The sequence below is a fragment of the Schistocerca serialis genome, chromosome 3 (assembly GCF_023864345.2).
Source record: "Schistocerca serialis cubense isolate TAMUIC-IGC-003099 chromosome 3, iqSchSeri2.2, whole genome shotgun sequence".
NCBI lineage: Eukaryota > Metazoa > Arthropoda > Insecta > Orthoptera > Acrididae > Schistocerca > Schistocerca serialis.
This window is the reverse complement of record NC_064640.1, coordinates 1091732952-1091753715: the sequence shown is the minus strand read 5'-3', so window position 1 is coordinate 1091753715 and position 20764 is coordinate 1091732952. Positions and strand designations below refer to the sequence as shown.

General features: G+C 38.8%; 1 protein-coding gene across 1 annotated transcript in view; it reads right to left on the bottom strand.

Moving 5' to 3' along the window:
• Positions 1-18735, bottom strand: part of LOC126471397 (molybdenum cofactor biosynthesis protein 1-like) — a 62329-nt gene extending 43594 nt beyond the window's left edge. Inside the window, exons 1-2 of the mRNA XM_050099522.1 lie at positions 18547-18735; positions 6875-7099 (exon numbers count right to left, since the gene is read on the bottom strand). Of these exons, the coding sequence (XP_049955479.1) occupies positions 6875-7099; positions 18547-18735 (414 nt within the window). The remainder of the gene's footprint in view (positions 1-6874; positions 7100-18546) is intronic.
• Positions 18736-20764: the final 2029 nt, after the last annotated feature.

The following is a 20764-nucleotide window of genomic DNA, read 5'->3' as shown; positions in this document are numbered from 1 at the left end:
CACTAAAGGCGGCTGATAGTTGACTAAACTGTGGTTACTAGACACTTCCTGTAGAAAACAATGAAAATAGCACTACCTGTCTCTGGACTGTATTGAAAACAAACACTAGCACTACTGGCACTATGGCTGACTAAACGGACTCTCTCTGACTGTATTCAAAACAAACACGAAATCTATGGAACACTATTACTAGCACCCGACAATTAAAGCTTCCTAAAAGCAAAAACACTCGGAAAAAGAAGTGACAAGTAAGAAAAATAGAGTTAATACTTAAATTAGCATAGCTCGCTGCACAGCAGACGTGACCCAGATGGCAGTTACGATGACACTGACACAATGTTGTTGTTGTTGTGGTCTTCAGTCCTGAGACTGGTTTGATGCAGCTCTCCATGCTACTCTATCCTGTGCAAGCTTTTTCATCTCCCAGTACCTACTGCAACCTACATCCTTCTGAATCTGCTTAGTGTATTCATCTCTTGGTCTCCCTCTACGATTTTTACCCTCCACGCTGCCCTCCAATACTAAATTGGTGATCCCTTCATGCCTCAGAACATGTCCTACCAACCGATCCCTTCTTCTGGTCAAGTTGTGCCACAAACTTCTCTTCTCCCCAATCCTATTCAATACTTCCTCATTAGTTATGTGATCTACCCATCTAATCTTCAGCATTCTTCTGTAGCACCACATTTCGAAAGCTTCTATTCTCTTCTTGTCCAAACTATTTATCGTCCATGTTTCACTTCCATACATGGCGACACTCCATATGAATACTTTCAGAAGTGACTTCCTGACACTTAAATCTATACTGGATGTTAACAAATTTCTCTTCTTCAGAAACGCTTTCCTTGCCATTGCCAGCCTACATTTTATATCCTCTCTACTTTGACCATCATCAGTTATTTTGCTCCCCAAATAGCAAAACTCCTTTACTACTTTAAGTGCCTCATTTCCTAATCTAATTCCCTCAGCATCACCCGACTTAATTAGACTACATTCCATTATCCTTGTTGTGCTTCTGTTGATGTTCATCTTATATCCTTCTTTCAAGACACTGTCCATTCCATTCAACTGCTCTTCCAAGTCCTTTGCTGTCTCCGACAGAATTACAATGTCATCGGCGAACCTCAAAGTTTTTATTTCTTCTCCATGAATTTTAATACCTACTCCAAATTTTTCTTTTGTTTCCTTTACTGCTTGCTCAATATACAGATTGAACAACATCGGGGAGAGGCTACAACCCTGTCTTACTCCCTTCCCCACCACTGCTTCCCTTTCATGTCCCTCGACTCTTATAACTGCCATCTGGTTTCTGTACTAATTGTAAACAGCCTTTCGCTCCCTGTATTTTACCCCTGCCACCTTTAGAATTTGAAAGAGAGTATTCCAGTCAACATTGTCAAAAGCTTTCTCTAAGTCTACAAATGCTAGAAACGTAGGTTTGCCTTTCCTTAATCTTTCTTCTAAGATAAGTCGTAAAGTCAGTATTGCCTCACGTGTTCCAGTGTTTCTACGGAATCCAAACTGATCTTCCCCGAGGTTGGTTTCTACTAGTTTTTCCATTCGTCTGTAAAGAATTCGTGTTAGTATTTTGCAGCTGTGACTTATTAAGCTGATAGTTCGGTAATTTTCACATCTGTCAACACCTGCTTTCTTTGGGATTGGAATTATTATATTCTTCTTGAAATCTGATGGTATTTCGCCTGTTTCATACATCTTGCTCACCAGATGATAGAGTTTTGTCAGGACTGGCTCTCCCACGGCCGTCAGTAGTTCCAATGGAATATTGTCTACTCCGGGGGCCTTGTTTCGACTCAGGTCTTTCAGCGCTCTGTCAAACTCTTCACGCAGTATCATATCTCCCATTTCATCTTCATCTACATCCTCTTCCATTTCCATAATATTGTCCTCAAGTACATCGCCCTTGTATAGACCCTCTATATACTCCTTCCACCTTTCTGCTTTCCCTTCTTTGCTTACAACTGGGTTTCCATCTGAGCTCTTGATATTCATATAAGTCGTTCTCTTATCTCCAAAGGTCTCTTTAATTTTCCTGTAGGCGGTATCTATCTTACCCCTAGTGAGATAGGCCTCTACATCCTTACATTTGTCCTCTAGCCATCCCTCCTTAGCCATTTTGCACTTCCTGTCGATCTCATTTTTGAGACGTTTGTATTCCTTTTTGCCTGTTTCACTTACTGCATTTTTATATTTTCTCCTTTCATCAATTAAATTCAATATTTCTTCTGTTACCCAAGGATTTCTACTAGCCCTCGTCTTTTTACCTACTTGATCCTCTGCTGCCTTCACTACTTCATCCCTCAAAGCTACCCATTCTTCTTCTACTGTATTTATTTCCCCCATTCCTGTCAATTGCTCCCTTATGCTCTCCCTGAATCTCTGTACAACCTCTGGTTCTTTTAGTTTATCCAGGTCCCATCTCCTTAAATTCCCACCTTTTTGCAGTTTCTTCAGTTTTAATCTACAGGTCATAACCAATAGATTGTGGTCAGAGTCCACATCTGCCCCTGGAAATGTCTTACAATTTAAAACCTGGTTCCTAAATCTCTGTCTTACCATTATATAATCTATCTGATACCTTTTAGTATCTCCAGGGTTCTTCCATGTATACAACCTTCTGTCATGACACAATAAGATTATTGAACGACTCATTGGGATTTTGAGTCTGACAATGCAGACACTTCTTCAATAATTCAGGATTGCCAGGTCTCTGTAAACAGGTTTTATGATATCCACAACTGCTGCTGGGATAGAATGTTTATGGCTGTATGACCTGTTTGAGTACTGGGCATTGCGGTAATTGCACCATGAACCAGATCTAGGAGGGCAAAGATGGTGTACTGGTTTATCATCAGCTGACAGTCTCTGGAAGAAGGTAGCCCATACTGCCTGCTTCATTTTCAACAAATCCTCAGTATTATTTCTAATGGCAATCTCATAATACTGTTGTACTTCATCAATCATTTTGTCTGTCAGCCTGCTTCTTATGGTCTTACCACCTGAAAGTTTCTTGTCTCTCAAACTTTGTTTCAACTTCCTCAATCTGGTACCCATCCTCTTCAGGACATGACCAACTCATTCCAGTTCTGTGATAAACTTCTCACCATAAGGCTGAGTGGCTACTACACTGTTATACGAATTTGAGTCTGCATAACCTAAGAACTTAGTGTAACACACTCCCCTTTAGTTTACAGATCGATTATAAATTTCAACAGCTGCACAGGCCTCCGTACGACTAGTTGTCCTTCATAATTTCTGTCACAGATATGCCCTTCTTCATTCCCTGATTTATACTTATAACAATGTTTGGTTAAAATCTGGAAATCTATTAGCTTTCCAGTATCCACACTGGTCACTGTAGCAACAGAATTCTTAGAACTGCAGCTGCGCTTCTACCAAGTGCCCCAAAAGCTATGTCAATCATACCATCGTTTATTTCAGCAGCTTCATTTGCAGCACCCTTAATTGACTCACATGCAGTGAATTTCACAGCAGCTCCAATAAATCCTGCATACTTGTCCATTTTACAAAGTGGGTGTGGCATATACATCACGAAACACATTGTTTCTGCTGCAGTGTGTCCTTTGCCAATAGCTCTCAATCCATAAAACCACCTAACATTTATGTCAAAATAATTATCTTTACACTTATCAGAATTCCAAAATGAATGAGTGTATTTACAACTGGCAGAATTAATGATAAGTTTCCTGGCTAGTCCATTTGATACCTTAATGTCTTCATGTAAACTAACTGGCCCTCCACATACATACAGCATACACATTCACATAACACCCCTGTTAGGATGTGTAAATGTATCAGAATATAACCTAACCTACCGTTTACATGAGTTTTGTTTTGAGATAACTGTGTTATCACTATGTTTTATTTTAATCTTCGAAGCACTAATGGGTGTTTCTCTAGATACTCATGAGTTTGCCAGTATTTCATTGTCTGTAACTTCACACACCACATGCTGAACACAATGTTTCTCTTTATTCAAAAATTTATTACCATGAAACCCACATTTCTTAAAAACACTTCATTTTGGAGTCATACTTTTTGAGAGATTTACCAGTCTATTCGTCACTTTTCCTCGGAAAAACGTTAGCACTTCGATATACAAAGCATGTTTATACTATGAAAAGATACGATACTATTTTTGACAGTGCTACCAATACAAACACATAATTTAACCTTTATAACACAGCAATCCACAGCTTTCTACAGGGTAGTCCATTGATAGTGACCGGGCCAAATATCTCACGAAATAAGCATGAAATGAAAAAACTACAAAGAACGAAATTCGTCTAGCTTGAAGGGAGAAACCAGATGGCGCTATGGTTGGCCTGCTAGATGGCACTGCCATAGGTCAAACTCATATCAACTGCATTCTTTAAAAATAGGAACCCCATTTTTTATTACATATTCATGTAGTACGTAAAGAAATGTGAATGTTTTAGCTGGACCACTTTTTCACTTTGTGATAGATGGGGCTGTAATAGTCAAAAATGGTTCAAATGGCTCTGAGCACTATGGGACTTAACTTCTGAGGTCATCAGTCCCCTAGAACTTAGAACTACTTAAACCTAACTAACCTAAGGACATTACACACATCCATGCCCAAGGCAGGATTCGAACCTGTGACCGTAGCGGTCGCGCGTTTCGAGACTGTAGTGCCTAGCACCGCTCAGCCACTCCGGTCATCTGCTGTAATAGTCACAAACATATAAGTATGTGGTATCACATAACATTCCGCCAGTGTGGACGGTATTTGCTTCGTGATACATTACCCGTTTTAAAATGGACAGTTTACCAATTGCGGAAAAGGTCAATATCGTGTTGATGTATGGCTATTGTGATCAAAATGCCCAAGGGGCGTGTGCTATGTATGCTGCTCGGTATCCTGGACAACATCATTGAAGTGTCGGGACCATTCGCCGGATAGTTACATTATTTAAGGAAACAGGAAGTGTCCAGTCACATGTGAAACATCAACCACGACCTGCAACAAATGATGATGCCCTAGTAGGTGTTTTAGCTGCTGGGGCAGCTAATCCACACATCAGTAGCAGACAAATTGCGCGAGAATTGGGAATCTCAAAAACGTCGGTGTTGAGAATGCTACATCAACATCGATTGCACCCGTACCATATTTCTATGCACCAGGAATTGCATGCCGATGACTTTGAATGTCATGTACAGTTCTGCCACTGGGCACAAGAGAAATTACGAGACGATGAAAGATTTTTTGCATGTCTTCTATTTAGCGATGAAGCATCATTCACCAACAGCGGTAACCTAAACCGCCATAATATGCACTATTGGGCAACGGAAAATCTACGATGGCAGCGACAAGTGGAACAGCAGCGACCTTGGCAGGTTAATGTATGGTGTGGCATTAAGGGAGGAAGGTTAATTGGCCCCCATTTTATCCATGGCAATCTAAATGGTGCAATGTATGCTGATTTCCTGCGTAATGTTCTACCAATGTTACTACAAGATGTTTCACTGCATGACAGAATGGCGATGTACTTCCAACATGATGGATGTCCAGCACATAGTTTGCATGTGGTTGAAGCAGTATTGAACAGCACATTTCATGACAGGTGGATTGGTCGTCAAAGCACCATACCATGGCCCGCACGTTCACCGGATCTGACGTCCCCGGATTTCTTTCTGTGGGGAAAGTTGAAGGATATTTGCTATCGTGATCCACCGACAATGCCTGACAACATGCGTCAGTACATTGTCAATGCATGTGCGAACATTACGTAAGGCGAACTACTCACTGTTGAGAGGAATGTCGTTACACGTATTGCCAAAGGCATTGAGGTTGACAGACAACATTTTGAGCATTTATTGCATTAATGTGGTATTCACAGGTAATCACGCCGTAACAGCATGCGTTCTCAGAAATGATAAGTTCACAAAGGTACATGTATCACATTGGAACAACCGAAATAAAATGTTCAAATGTACCTAGGTTCTGTATTTTAATTTAAAAAACCTACCTGTTACCAACTGTTTGTCTAAAATTATGAGACATATGTTTGTGACTATTACAGCGCCATCTATCACAAACCGAAAAAAGTGGTCCAACTAAAACATTCATATTTCTTTACGTATTACACGAATATGTAATAAAAAATGGGGTTCCTATTTTAAAAAACACAGTTGATATCAGTTTGAGCAATGGCAGCGCCTTATAGCAGGCCAACCATTGGACCAGCTGGTTTCCCCCTTCGAGCTAGACAAATTTCGTTCTTTGTAGTTTTTTCATTTGACACTTATTTCGTGAGATATTTGGCCCGGTCACGATCAATGGACTACCCTGTATATAAAAAATTACCGATTTTATTAGGTCTTGAAGTAATGCATGTAAAAATTTTAACATTTTCAACTGGTGTAGATTATATTTTAGAAAATAAAATAAAATACTTCCCACGCAAGTTTATAAGTAATATACATATCATTTTATTTGGAAAATTGCAAATTTTATAATCAGATAAAAACACGAAAAAGTGAAAAAGAATGTTTTCCCCTTCTAACTCCCCTTAAAGTTATGGAAATGTGCAAGCTTTCGGAGCCAGTGGCTTCTTCTTCTGGCAGAAACAATGAAGGGGAAGGAAAAGGGAAGAAAGAAAAGGATTGTCAAGGTTTAGGAAATGGGGAGAGTTGCAGAAAAGCTGCAGAGAAACCCAGGCCAGGACAGACTTACTGAATGGGATGAGAAATATGTAATTAAACCAGTCTATCTCTCATACCACCAGCAGATGTGAAGTATTCTTGTGATTGGTAGTAAGTCATAAACATTAAATTATTTTCAATGTATGTTCATATGTAATACTGCACGTACCTTTGAGGTATCATTGGGCCCATTGGGAAGAGGATCAAAATCAGGCCACTGCTTTCTAATTATTTGGAGCATTTCACTAAATGAGACCATCTTCCCATCATTCCATTTGTTGCCGCTGGAAGGCATGTACTCGATAAATCTTACATCAACATTTTTCTCTTTTGTTAACTCCACAAAACTGCACACTTCATCTTCATTAAAACCTCGCATTACAACACAATTTATCTGTGGAAGAAAGACACCATTAAAAACTTGATATCAGATAAAGCATGATTTAAACAGAGTTTGAAAGACTTTTTGATAGGCAACTCATCCTACTCTATAGATGAATATCTTAACAGTGGCTGTTGGGCCAGCTTAAATAAGAATGTCTGTTAGATTTCAGTTCTGAGAGCACCTTGTCATAACAGTCAAGATTATGTACTCTTTGTTTGATAAATTTATTAATAGTGCATAACAATGTTTCAGTTTGACAGTGTATCAATTCTGAAAATATTAGCTGTTCCAGTTTGTATTGTATTCACCTAGTTTGACAATCTCCTGACAAATGATCAGGGTATTCAAATGTTTTATATTTTTTATGTTATACTTTCTGGCATGTTACTCACCCACGAGAATCATCTCATTTTTTGGGTCTTGGAACAAAAGCTGAATCTAATCTAATCTAACCTACAAAATAATGGTTCTACAAGTCTGCTGTTATATTTGTATACCTCACTGATTCTGTAAAATTAATCTTTTTCTCTCTTTTTAGAGAATGTGGGAATTTATCTTAGCATGCCAAGCTGTTAACCATCTTAACAACTTACGAAAATTAAACTACATACATCTCCAATCTTTTTCCCCACTCCAACGCACCAAAAGCTTACGTGTTTAATGGGTGGTGTATTTCCCCCCCCCCCCCCCCCTGCCTGCAACACAACATCTACACTATACAGTGAGTGCCTATCTATCCTTTTCATAATACTGTCGTTACCACCTTGCCAAGAGGCATATCGTGGAGTAATCCGAAGGGCTCTACTAATTTGTACAAGAGGAAGGAGAGCACAATCTCAATGTAAGTTTTTAGAAAACTGGTATGTGCATTACTTCTACTTACCTTTCAGAAAAGACACGGTATGCACTTCATTTAGCAAGATGAGTAATAAACAATATTAGCGATACTGCATCAAACTTGTTCACTTTCATCTTTGGATTAAACATTCGATTTCAGAGAGTACAGAATTTGGGAGAATCAAATTTTGGGGATATGTGGAACTGGGACAATGGCATATTTTTTACCCATTCAACAAACCAAGCACTGCTGATTGCTACTTTTATTGTGTCTGCTGCTGCAATGCATATATGAAACTGTAAGTGCAGCATCTATGATGGAATAAAATGTTATATAAATGAAACAAACAGGCACAGTGAAATAGAGTAGTATGGCTCATCATTTCGGTCTCACAGATTAGCAGGTGTTGACTTGAAAGATAATACTTAAGAAGTTGAATCCAAAGGAGAGGATGTACCATATTTACTCAAATCTAAGCCGCATTTTTTCCGGTTTTTGTAATCCAAAAAACCGCCTGCGGCTTAGAATCGAGTGCAAAGCAAGTGGAAGTTCTGAAAAATTTTGGTAGGTGCTGCCACAACTAACTTTTGCCATCGAATATATGTAGCGCTACACAGGCATGCTTCGTAGGCACAAAGATAAATACTGGCGCCAAAACCTCTGCGTCAGTAAATAGATTAAAAAAAAAAGGTGGAAGACAATTTTCATACATTATCCAACGAAGTAAATATAAATTCCGTATTGTTCATCTTCGAATGTAGCAGAACTTCAATGTATTACGAAAATCCGACTGGCAAGACTGTTTCGGATGTTTGCCAATATGGCCAACTCTACGTTCTGAATTTTTTCCTACCTGTGAGAAGAGATGGTTGCTTATAGGAACCTGATGAAATGTGAATCACATGCAGTATTCTCTTCATCATAAGAGTAATACGAATATAAACATGTTGCCACGTATTCTTTCGTGTTTGCTGCTATCTTATTTAAATCCTGTCTGCCTAATAAACTACGAAACTAGAGTGAGACAACAGCAAATGCGGAAGAATATACGTATCGTGTCATGTTTATATTCGTATTATTCTTATGCCTAATAGTGATACAGTCAGAAATGAAGCACGGCAACTGACTAGATTTTTATATCCAAGATGACTCTAATTTCTGTGCAGAATTTGATGTACTAAAGAAGCGGCCGCAAAGATTTTCAAATGGAGATAAATTTTCGCCTAACTCTCGTTCAGAACATGTTCTATCATACGCAGTCTATTATTTGGTTCTTGTTGATCATTATCAAAGAAAGCAGCAGTGTAAGTGACAACAAATAGTCTCTTGCCATTGTTTCGCTAATGAGACGATTTCCCTCTCTTTTTTTTTTTTTTTAAATTGTAGACGGTGGTAGCGTGCATAAAAGCAAGCCATGCCGCGAGCGACGACAGGCCACAAACACGCACTATCAGAATGCGACAAACAATGCATGACACAGTACAGTAATGTATTTACAGCTTAGAGTGACATAAACGCCTATAACAAGGAAAACAGCACTTATCAGATCAAAGCAAAATAAGCAATTGATTCAAACCAGACGAAGCACGTGAAAAAGGAAGGGTACCAGTATAAATACGGACGGAGCGCCTGACACATAGCAAAGGCTACCTGGTAAAGCTTAAGTGCTAAGCTTTCGACTCGAACCAAACTACTGTAGCTGTATCGTCATTCATTCGACCTAAATTTTGTATCATATTACAATGGACTGACTTTGTTTCGATTTGGAGGTGCGGCCTAAAACTTTTCTCTCCCCTTGAACTTTGAGTCTCAAATTTCAGGTGCGGCTTAGATTCGGGAATTTTTTTTTTCCTTCCTTTATTTCGAGTCTCATTTTTCAGGTTTGAGTGCAGCTTAGATTTGAGTAAATACGGTAGGTGGTATTTCAACTAATTCTGACTATGAAATAAAACAAAGTACAGCAGGGAGCTCTGACGAATCAAAGAGCAGCGATGAAGATTCTGATGAATAGTAAAGTATGAGTTAAGAAATAAGATGCTACTGAGATCGTAAATTTTTGTTGTGTTGATGAATCTGTTAACAAACATATTCAAAAATGCACTGAAACATTGGCACATGTAGTGTTGGGAGGTGATAAACTGTCATTACGGTTAGAGGAGCTACGTATTTCTTGCTGTTCTACTCCTACATGACACTGTATCTGTAGGTATAGAATGAATCTTCACTGGCTAGAGAAATGGGTAACACAATTTTACAAGTCTCTGCTGTCATGTAATCTCTTCAGGGAAATCATGACTGTACTAAGATTTGGTTTTTGGTTGACAAGGTCAGAGTCATTAACAAATGCAAGGCAGCTACCATGTCAGTCCTAGAAGAGAGAGACGTAGCAAACTGTCAAAGCATGTACATTCCCGGTCCATATGTTTGTGGTGATGTAATAACCAAGTAATACTGAAGTGTGATCCAAGTCGCACAAATATGGCTTTAATAATAACCTCCGAACAATATGCCTCTAAGGACTCAACAAGACAGAACACTGATGTGCACATTACAAACTAGAATCACACAGAGAGACAGTCAGCACTGTTCCACACCTATATATGTGCGAGTCGCCAGCAGATGGCACGGCAGGGACCGCGCCACATGCTTGGCTTCCAGAGACGGCATCCAGCAGCCAGCCTGCAGTGATCAGTGGGTGACCAATTTAAAGACGCATGTACGGCAACACCACTCTCGGTGCATTCACACTGACACGTACTAGTAGCACGATACAGCAGTGATAAGCAGTAGTACCCCTCCTGTCTTGCGCGCCTTTTATCTGGCTCTACAATTTACTTTCCTAGACCCACACAAATGCCTGATCCTCCTAATTCAATTTGCTCTGCAGACTATTTAAAATTCACAAAGACAAAAAGGAGCCACAATTGCACTTTGTGTGCCAGTTACTTTCCAATACATTGCCACCAGCTGATCTTATTTAAGAATACTCAACTTTCGTAGCCATACTTACAGCACATCCTTTGCTTCCTGACCTAAATCCAAGTTAACTACCAGCCCCCCTACCCCCCCCCCACACACACACATGCCACTCCCCCACCCCTCTCCCCTCCCCCCCCCCCCCGCCAATCAGCTAGTTGTGTGCTGTTATCTTACGTCACACCCTAGTCTATGAGTGCCCAGCTGTCTGTCGCCTGACCCCTCTACCTGCACCCCTAGCTAGCCCACAGATGGCTCCCCACTTTCCCACGAGCCACTAAATGCTTCCCTCCAAACCCCTTCCATCTCTCTCCATCCCTCACATTGCCTCAACCCACCCCATCCTACCCCACTGGAAGGTAGAAGACGAGGTACTGGTGGAAGTAAAGCTGTGAGGACGGGTCGTGAGTCGTGCATGGATGGCTCAGATGGTAGAGCACTTGCCCACAAAAGGCAAAGGTCCCAAGTTTGACTCTTAGTCCGGCACACACTTTTAATCCGCCAGGAAGTTTCATATCAGTGCACACTCCACTGCACAGTGAAAATCTCATTCTACATACCTTTTGTTCGTGTGCCTATCGATGAGACAGTGCTTCTGCCTTTTGGTGAGCCATCTCCTTTATTCCTAAATAATTCGTAATTTTCAACAGAAACTTTCCGTACGTTATTATTGCATCCTACATTACAATATGCAATTTCCACAATATGTGGTCATCTGTGAATATAATGGGGGTAACAAGTGTAGGAGACCAAAAACTGACTGCAGTAGGCAAGTTCAAGTTTTTGTACGCTGCAGTAGTTACGCAGAGGTGAAGAGGGTCACACAGGATAGGCTAGCATGGGCAACTCCATGAAACCAATCTTCAGATGGAAGATCAAAACAATAAAAACATTTGATTCAGCATACACCAGACTCCAAACAGCGTACACAACCTGTATGCTCAGAAACACAGAAAATCATATTGGTTCCATCAGCAGGAAACTTCAGCCCGTAATTGTTATGGAACACTGCGGCGATTTTGTTCATTAATAAAAACCAAAACTGGGGAGTAATAAGAGAGTATTGTTGTAACTTCTTATCAACCTCGTGACCAAAATACATATTAAGAAGACTGGTAAATTGTTATTTTAAAGGGGTCACTCCAAAGCGCCACGAAAGTATTTGAGCAATGTATAAAATTAGAGAATCGGTGCACAATATTGAAAGCCTATCTACATTATCTATATCTGCATGACTAGTCTGTAATTCACAATTAAATGCTGGCAGAGGGTTCAGAGAACCACCCTCAACCTATTTATCTACCATTACACTCCCCTACAGCATTTGCGGAAAAACAAACACTTCAATATTTCCGTACAAGCTCTCATTTCTCTTATTTTATTACAATGATCATTTTTCCCTATGTAAGAGGGCTCTAACAAAATATTTTCACATTCGGAGGAGAAAGTTGATGATTGAAATTTTAAGAACCTGCTCCAGCAAAATGCTTTTGCTTTAATGACTGCCACCCCAATTCACATGTGATATCTGTGGCATGCACTTTCCTGTTTCCCAATAATACAAAATGAGCTGCCTTTCTTTGAACTTTTAAATGATGTCCTCTGTCAGTCCTATCTGGTACGGATCCCACACCATGCAGAATACTCCAAAAGCGGACAGACAGGTATAGTTGTAGATAGTCTCTTTAGTAATCCTAATCTTCTAAATGTTTTACTATTAAATCACAGTCTTTTGTTTGCTTTCCCACCGCATTATCTATGTGAGCATTCCAATTTAAGTTATTTGTAAATGTAATTCCTAAGTATTCAGTAGACTTCACAGCCTTTAGATCTGTGTGAATTATCATGTAAACAAAATTTAGTAGATGCCTTTTACTACTCATGCAGAAGACATAACAATTTTTATTATTTAAGGTCAGTTACCACTTTTTGCATCATATGGATAGGTAGCCTAAATCATTTTGCAGTTCATTTTGATCATCTGATCACTTTAAAAGACAGTAAATGATTTGCAAGACTGTAAATGATAGCATCATCTAAGAGGACTGCTCAGATTCTCTCTTAAATTGTTAATGTAGATCGGCAACAGCAGGTGGTCTATAACACTTCCTTGAGGAATGTCAGATATCACTTCTCTTTTACTTGACGATTTTCCATCAATTACTATGAACTGTGACCTTTCTGACAGGAAACCACACATCCAGTTGTACAACTCAGACAATACTCCATAGGCACACAATATGATTAGAAAATGCTTGTGAGGAACTGTTTCAAAAAGTCTTCTGGAAATCTACAAATATGGAATCAATTTGAGATCCCCAGTCAACAGCACTTATTACTTTGTGTGACTAAAGAGCTAGCTGTGTTTTAAAAGGTCAATATTTCTGACTCTATCTTGGCTATTTATCAATGAATCATTATCTTTGAGATAATTCATAATATTCAAACACAATTTATGTTCCAAAATCCTAATGCAAATCAACATTAGTGATATGAGTCTGTTATTTAGTAGATTACTCCTCTTTTCTTTCTTGAGCATTGGTGTGACCTGAGCAACTTTTCAGTCTCTAGGTATGGATCTTTATCAAATGAGCAGCTATATATGATTTCTAATGGAGCTATTGTATCAACATTCTCTGAAAGAAACATAAATGGTTTATGACACTGAGGAGAGCTACTACTAAGTTACTCACAGTTGCAGTTGTTCTTGATTTGAATACTGCAATATTTACTTTGTTGTCTTTGGTGAAGAAATTTCAGAAATCCGTGTTTAGTAACCCTGCTTTAGTAGCACTGTCATCAGTAACATTACCACAGCTATTGCGCAGTGAAGGTATTGGTTGTGTCTTGCCATTGGTGTACTATACATGCAACCAGAACCTCTTTGGATTTTCTTCCAGATTTCAAAACAAAGTTTCACTATGGGAACTATTAAACACATCTTGCACTGAAACCCACCCTAAGTTTCGAGCTTCAGTAAAACATCGCTAATCTTGGAGATTTTGCATTCTTTTAAATTTTGACATGCTTTTTTTCATTGCTTCTGCAGCTGAGTTTTGACATATTTTGTGCACCACCCTTTTAATTTATTTTGTATCCTTTCAATTTATTTGGTATATATCTCTTAATTGATGTCGATACTATTTCTCTGAATTCAAACCATCTCTGGTCTACACTTACATAGTCAGACTTGAAGGAGTAGAGACTTAGTAGAGACCATCTCCTTTGAAGGCATCAAGTTAATTTTTATCTGCTTTCTCATTAAATGCCCTATTGTGTAGGGCTAAAAATTAATAGAGATAAGGCAAACAGAATGTGCAAAGTAAGTGGAAATTACTCGTCTCTTCCCCGATTACATTGCAATAGAAGATACTACAAGATGTTGACAGATGTCATATCTCGGTAGCTTTATATGTAATAATGAGGTCACAGATACAGAAATCACCAGCAGAACTGGAAAATCAGTCCATATGGCAATTAGGTCTGTAATATGTCAACAAAGCTTTGACTGTACTCCTTTATCGTTTATATGTGTGAGACTTGGAAAATGTCAGTAAAATCAGCACACAGTCTCCATATTTTTCACCAACAATGCTAGAGATGAATTCTGAAGATGTTAACCCAACCAAGTTACAAACGATGAAGTGCTGAGAATACGAGGTCTACACAGCCTGCACAAAATTATTGTTGAAAGAAGACTGAAGATTGCAGGTTATGTTCTACGCATGTAAGGTGGAAGAATCCCAAAATCGCCACTGTTGTTGAAATCAATGGACAGATACAGATGTACAGGAAGACCTTTTAACACCTGGAACTTTTGCAATGAATCTTCAATGCACGGACACAAACTTGGAGGAAGGTGAGAACTTGGCAGCTGATCGAGTGAACTAGTTGAAAGCAGTTCCTTGTATGGTACACAGCAAATCTGAGTAAGTTAGTAGTAAGTAAGTAAAGTAAGTACAACTGGGGATTTTGCAAAACTGTTGGATGATCGATATTATTGTCTAGATTTGACACTGTTGGACTTCTGCCTTTTCCTTGATGTGTATTCTTCAAATTGTGAGTTTTATGAGAAAGCTGATAGGTACTTACCAATCAACCTTCCCTCACACGAACTGACATTGTCTCTTTATAAATTCTACTGTGCTAACAATTATCTACTGAGATTCCTCGACTAGGTCTCCGCAGCTCAAATGAGCCAGTTTCTTTTAAATTTCTGTCTTTGGCTATAATTGTCTTCCAAGTATGGTGACACAACATCCTGTCATGAAACTTTTGCCTTTACACTTGTTTACTTTTCTGGACACTGCCTTTTTCTGCACTGTGCACCAAATACACTATGTGAGTAACGCCCAATCTCCAACAACCAATCGTGAACTGTAAACAGTTGTACACTCTACCAGGGCACATAACAAACAATTAACATTTGTGTTTTAGTGTTCTAAGCTGTGAGGTCATCAGCGGACAAATAATTTAGTACCTATTCCTGGACAGCCGGAGTGGCCGTGCAGTTCTAGGCGCTACAGTCTGGAGCCGAGTGACCGCTACGTTCGCAGGTTCGAATCCTGCCTCGGGCATGGATGTGTGTGATGTCCTTAGGTTAGTTAGGTTTAATTAGTTCTAAGTTCTAGGTGACTGATGACCTCAAAGTTAAGTTGCATAGTGCTCAGAGCAATTTGAACCTATTCCTGATGTGCTGTTGTTTGGAACAACAACTGACATGATCCAAAATATTACTTTCTTTTATTATAGCTTCACTTTTATTTTGTCTAATGATTACTAATTTCAGTATCAAATTCCATCATCAAGCCACTATATGATCAGAAAGCATCGTGTATCATTAAAATATTGTTTAATAAACAGATTACCATTATATCATCATTCCTTAAAGTAATGTCCAAAGTGGAAGGACAGATGATTAATTTTGAGTATATACAAAAGTCAGAGTACTGAACCGGATATGAAAGAAGGAAAACCAGAAGGGCAGTGAGAGAAGGGCGCCTTCTATCACCTTACTTCCTTAATATGTTCATCAAGGAAGTGATAACAACAACAAAGAAAAGATGACAAGAATCAAAAGGTAATTTCTGGAATACTCCAAGGAAATGTGATAGGACCATTACATTTACAATGTATATAAATGATCCAGTAGAAAGTGTCAGAGGCTCCTTAATATCGTTCACAGGTATTACACTTGTCCATAAGAAAGTATCAACAACAGAAGACAGCATCAATTTGCACAATGACCTGCAGAGGATTGGTGAATGATGCAGGCTCTGGCAGTTGACCCTGCACATAAATAAATGTAACATATCACACACACACACACACACAGGAAAAGAAATCCAATACTGTACAACTACACTATTAATGACAAATTGCTGGAAACAGAATCTACCATAAAATATCTAGAAGTAACTATCCAGAGCAAACTTAAAGTGGAATGACCACATAAGACAGCAATAGAAAAGCAGATGCCAGACTAAGATTCACAGGAAGAATCTTAAGTGAATGTAAATTACCCCTGTGTCCTTACCCAGTACAACTGACAGAAGAGAGAAAGAAGATCCAATGAAGTGCGGAGTGTTTTGTCACAGGATCATTTAGTCACTGTGAGATCATTACAGAGATGCTCAGCAACTCCAGTGGTAGATGCCATAAGAGAGCAGTTGTGCATCACGGAAAGATTTACTACCCAAATTTCGAGAGAGTAGTTTCCGAGAAGAGTCTGACAACATAATAGTTTCTCTCATATACAATTCACGAAATGATCACGAGAAGGAAATTTGAGAAGTTAGAGATAATACAGAAGCGTACTGACAGTCATTCTTCCGAAGCACTGTTCACAAATGGAACAAGGCAGAGGGGATCAGTTGGTAGCATGAGACGTACCCCCTGCCACACACAGTTAGGTGGTTTTTGGAGCATGATGTCGATATGGAGACTTAATTGCATGCATATACACTGCAGATTGACGACATCGCAATAGTAAATCAGAGTAGGAACTAAATAAAATGTTTCAGGCCTTAAATCAAGAAATGGTAAAACTAAAGCTAAAAATGAATACAAAGAAGACAAAAGTTATGGCTACAGACAAGAAAGGAGGTGGAGGTAGGACTGACACAAGAACAGGCAATGAGCAACTCAAGAAAGGAACTGAAATTCACTATCTCAGTAGCATTTTGCAAGAAAACAACCAATATTTCAAGGCATTCAAGAAAAGAATAGCACAGGTGAAGAGTTCCTTCCAAAATAAGAAGAAGCTGCAACTGAATAAACATATCAGCTCCCACATTAAGAAAATATTTGTAAAGACCTTTGTGTGGAGTGTTCTGACACACAGATGCAAAATCTGTACATTAGAAAAGCCAAAGGAAGCTCACCTCAAACCTGTTGAAATGTGGTTCTGGAGGAGAAGTACAAGAACTAGCTGCATTGACAGAAAAATTAAAGGAAATAGGAGAGAAGAAAGAACCACTGAAAGTTATAGGCCAGAGCAAAGCAAAATACACTGGACACTTAACTGGAGATGATAATCTTTTAAAAAACATTTCTGAAGGCAAGATCGTAGGTAAGAAAACAAGGGGATGACTGAGAACATCCTACTTAAACAATATGATCAATGAATGGGATTTTCTTCACACATGGAGATGAAGACAACTGCTGAAGAGAGGAAGCTGTGGCTGCAGAGACAAGGTTTAACCTTTTAGAAGAGTAAGGACAAACTAATACAAAATATGATTCTGCATGGCAGCTACATGTGGAATAAATGACAACTTCTTGTGTGCATTCATCAAGTCACTTACCCCAGTAGGTGTCTTATCTACTAAAAGTAAAGGTCACTGTTGTGCTTTCAATAGATGTGAACTGCACCCTGAAAATGGTATGTCTAGTTTGCAGTTGTACAGAAGCTTTTTATTTTGCAAAATGGTTCAAATGGCTCTAAGCACTATGGGACTTAACATCTGAGGTCATCAGTCCCCCAGACTTAGAACTACTTAAACCTAACTAACCTAAGGACATCTCTGCCTGGGGCAGGATTCGAACCCGCGACCATAGCAGCAGCACGGTTCCGGATTGAAGTGCCTAGAACCGCTCGGCCACAGTGGTCATCTTTTATTTTGCAAAGAAATTTTTGATAATAAGATGAACTGATGCTGGTACTTGCTACTGAAACCAGTAGTACTTAGACACAACAAAAGTGTGACTATAGAATTAAGAATAATTTTTCCAAACAATTGAGTATTTTTTTCAAAACAACACCACAATAGAGGAAACTTACTTTAAACTAAAGACACAAAAGAAAAAAAGAGAAACTATAAAGATCTTGAGTCTCATAAGACTCTCTTTGGAGGAAAATATAAGACATTTAATTGGTAAACTTGCAAGGCATACTTTTTATGTTGTATAAACTACGAAACTGTTAGCATCGTCAGCTAAAATTTACTTCTTCTGTCTTAATATACCTTCCTTCACTTACAGCTGCAGTGTGGAGACAGGGGTGAGGGTGGGAGCAGGGATGGGGGCGAGGGTGAGGGCGTACTGCTTTAAAATGGTGATTCTTGTATTGATATTCTTAACAACAGATTTATATCTTTTGCTTATGAAAGTCTGCATGCGATGACAGCTGCACTAGTAATACCTTCACAGGGTCGTATTCAAGTTGCAAGGCTAGATCTATGCCAGCCATGACACGCTCCCAGCCTTTCCTCCTCGTGATCTGGTTGTAGCGTTGGGACTGCAGGGTGTCTAAGCTGATGTTCAGACCGTCAAGCCCTGCCCTCTGCAAGGCAACCAGCTGTCTTGTCAATATGAGGCCATCGGTTGTCATTAAGACACTTTCGAGATCTTTTATTTTCTTTAAGGCACCTGTGAAACAGCAAATTATTCTAAACAAACTGAAACAAATAATTTGTAACATTGCTGTTGCATATGAAACAAAACTCCAGTTGATAAATTGAAAATACAAATTCCTTAAAAGTTAACTGTACATTTGCCCTAATACAAAGAGATGAGAAGGGTTAATAAACTGAATTGAAGAATGCAAGTTAAGATAGCAATGAAAAAATAATTAGAGGCATAAGATCACCTACTGCAACAGGGAAATGGGAATCAATATGAACCATTACCCAGCTACTGTCAACTGATTCCATGTCTCCATGCACACTGTATAAACCACTGTGGGTTTGTCCGACACAGTACATTGTTGTACCACCTATTATGGTTTTTCCCCATTCAATGCTCATGTGGAGTGTGGGAAGAATGATTCTTTAAATGGTTCTGTGCATGCTGTAATTAATCTTGCCTTCATGGTCCCTATAGGAGTGATACATATGTGGTTATTGTATAATCCCCAAATACCTCGCTTAATACAGGTCCCTGAAATTTCATAAGTTGGGTTTTGTCATATATTTGGCATCTATCTTCACTTGTCTGGCATTTCCAATTTTTAGTAGCTTCTTGATGCTCTCCCAAGCATCAAATAAATCTATGATCAATCACGCTACACTATTTTGTATACATTCAATGTCTGCCATTAGCCTTATTTGTTATGGGTCATACTTAAGCAATATTCTAGAATGGGCCACACAAGTATTTTGTAAGCAATGTCCTCTATAGACTGATTGCATTTTCCAGTATCTTACCAACGAATTGAAGTCTGCATTCTGCTTTGCCTACAAGTGAGTCTATGTCACCATTTCATTTCATCCAGATATTTGTATGAGTTGACCAGTTAAAACTGTGATTATTTGATAATGTAGTCATACAATACTGTCTTTTATTTGTTTTGTGATGTGCTCCAATTTACATTTCTGAAAACTTAAACTCAGTTGCCTATCTTTGGACCAATTTGAAATGTTATGATCTGACTCAAATTTGTGCAGATCTTTTTCAGGCAATAATTCATTATAGACAACTCTATCATCCAGGAAAAGTATGAGGTTCCTTATAATATCATCTTCCAGAACATTAAGGTACAACATTAATGTAATGGTATAAATTACTATAACTGTATAAATAAGTTTATAAGTGTGTAAAATACATTGAACTATGTGTTACAACAGAACATTGTACTGGTATACTCAGCAAGATGTTAAATCAGCAGATAGCTATATTTTATGTTCAACATTTTGTGTACAGCATATATGCTGGAAAGGATTTATACCCAAATTAAATAAATCTGAAGAAATGGTAGTGTGTCTCTGGAAAAAAAATCAATAAAAACTCATACAGTCCAATTTGCTATTATGTCACTGTTACTGAAATATAATACAAAGTAACTGAATTCGATGAACATTCTCAGAGTGCAATATGCCTCAGAGTGAAATGCACAGTAATGTCAACATTATTTTTCAAGGCTATGTTTGAGAAAATGGATGACAGCAAACTGCACATTTTGTTCTCAATCAGTGGAAGTATTATGCACTGTAAAACACTGTACTGCTGTTCTACATAAAAGCTGTCTCATTGCCAACATCTTTCCCCTGCTGGCTGTTCTACACTTCTCATCACTGATTCAACACGTTGTAAGATATTTTATGCTGTATGACACCACAGTCCAATCTGGTAAGGATAGCATAAAAATAATATATGAATTTCAGTATTGAAACTGGAACAGCAGAACAGCTCTCATCACACTGGATATCAAATCGAGGTTGGATTACAGCCATGGGTACATTAATTCATGCTACTCAACTGTATGTCATATGTCAGAGTTCATCAACTGTAGTGGTTGGCGACTGGTGGCTGGCGACTGGTGGCATACCCATCTCTTGGCATTCTGTGAACAGACGTTCTCCACACTTGACAGATTTGAAGAAAATGCTGGATATGGCAACAGTGGAACACTCTCTGTATCG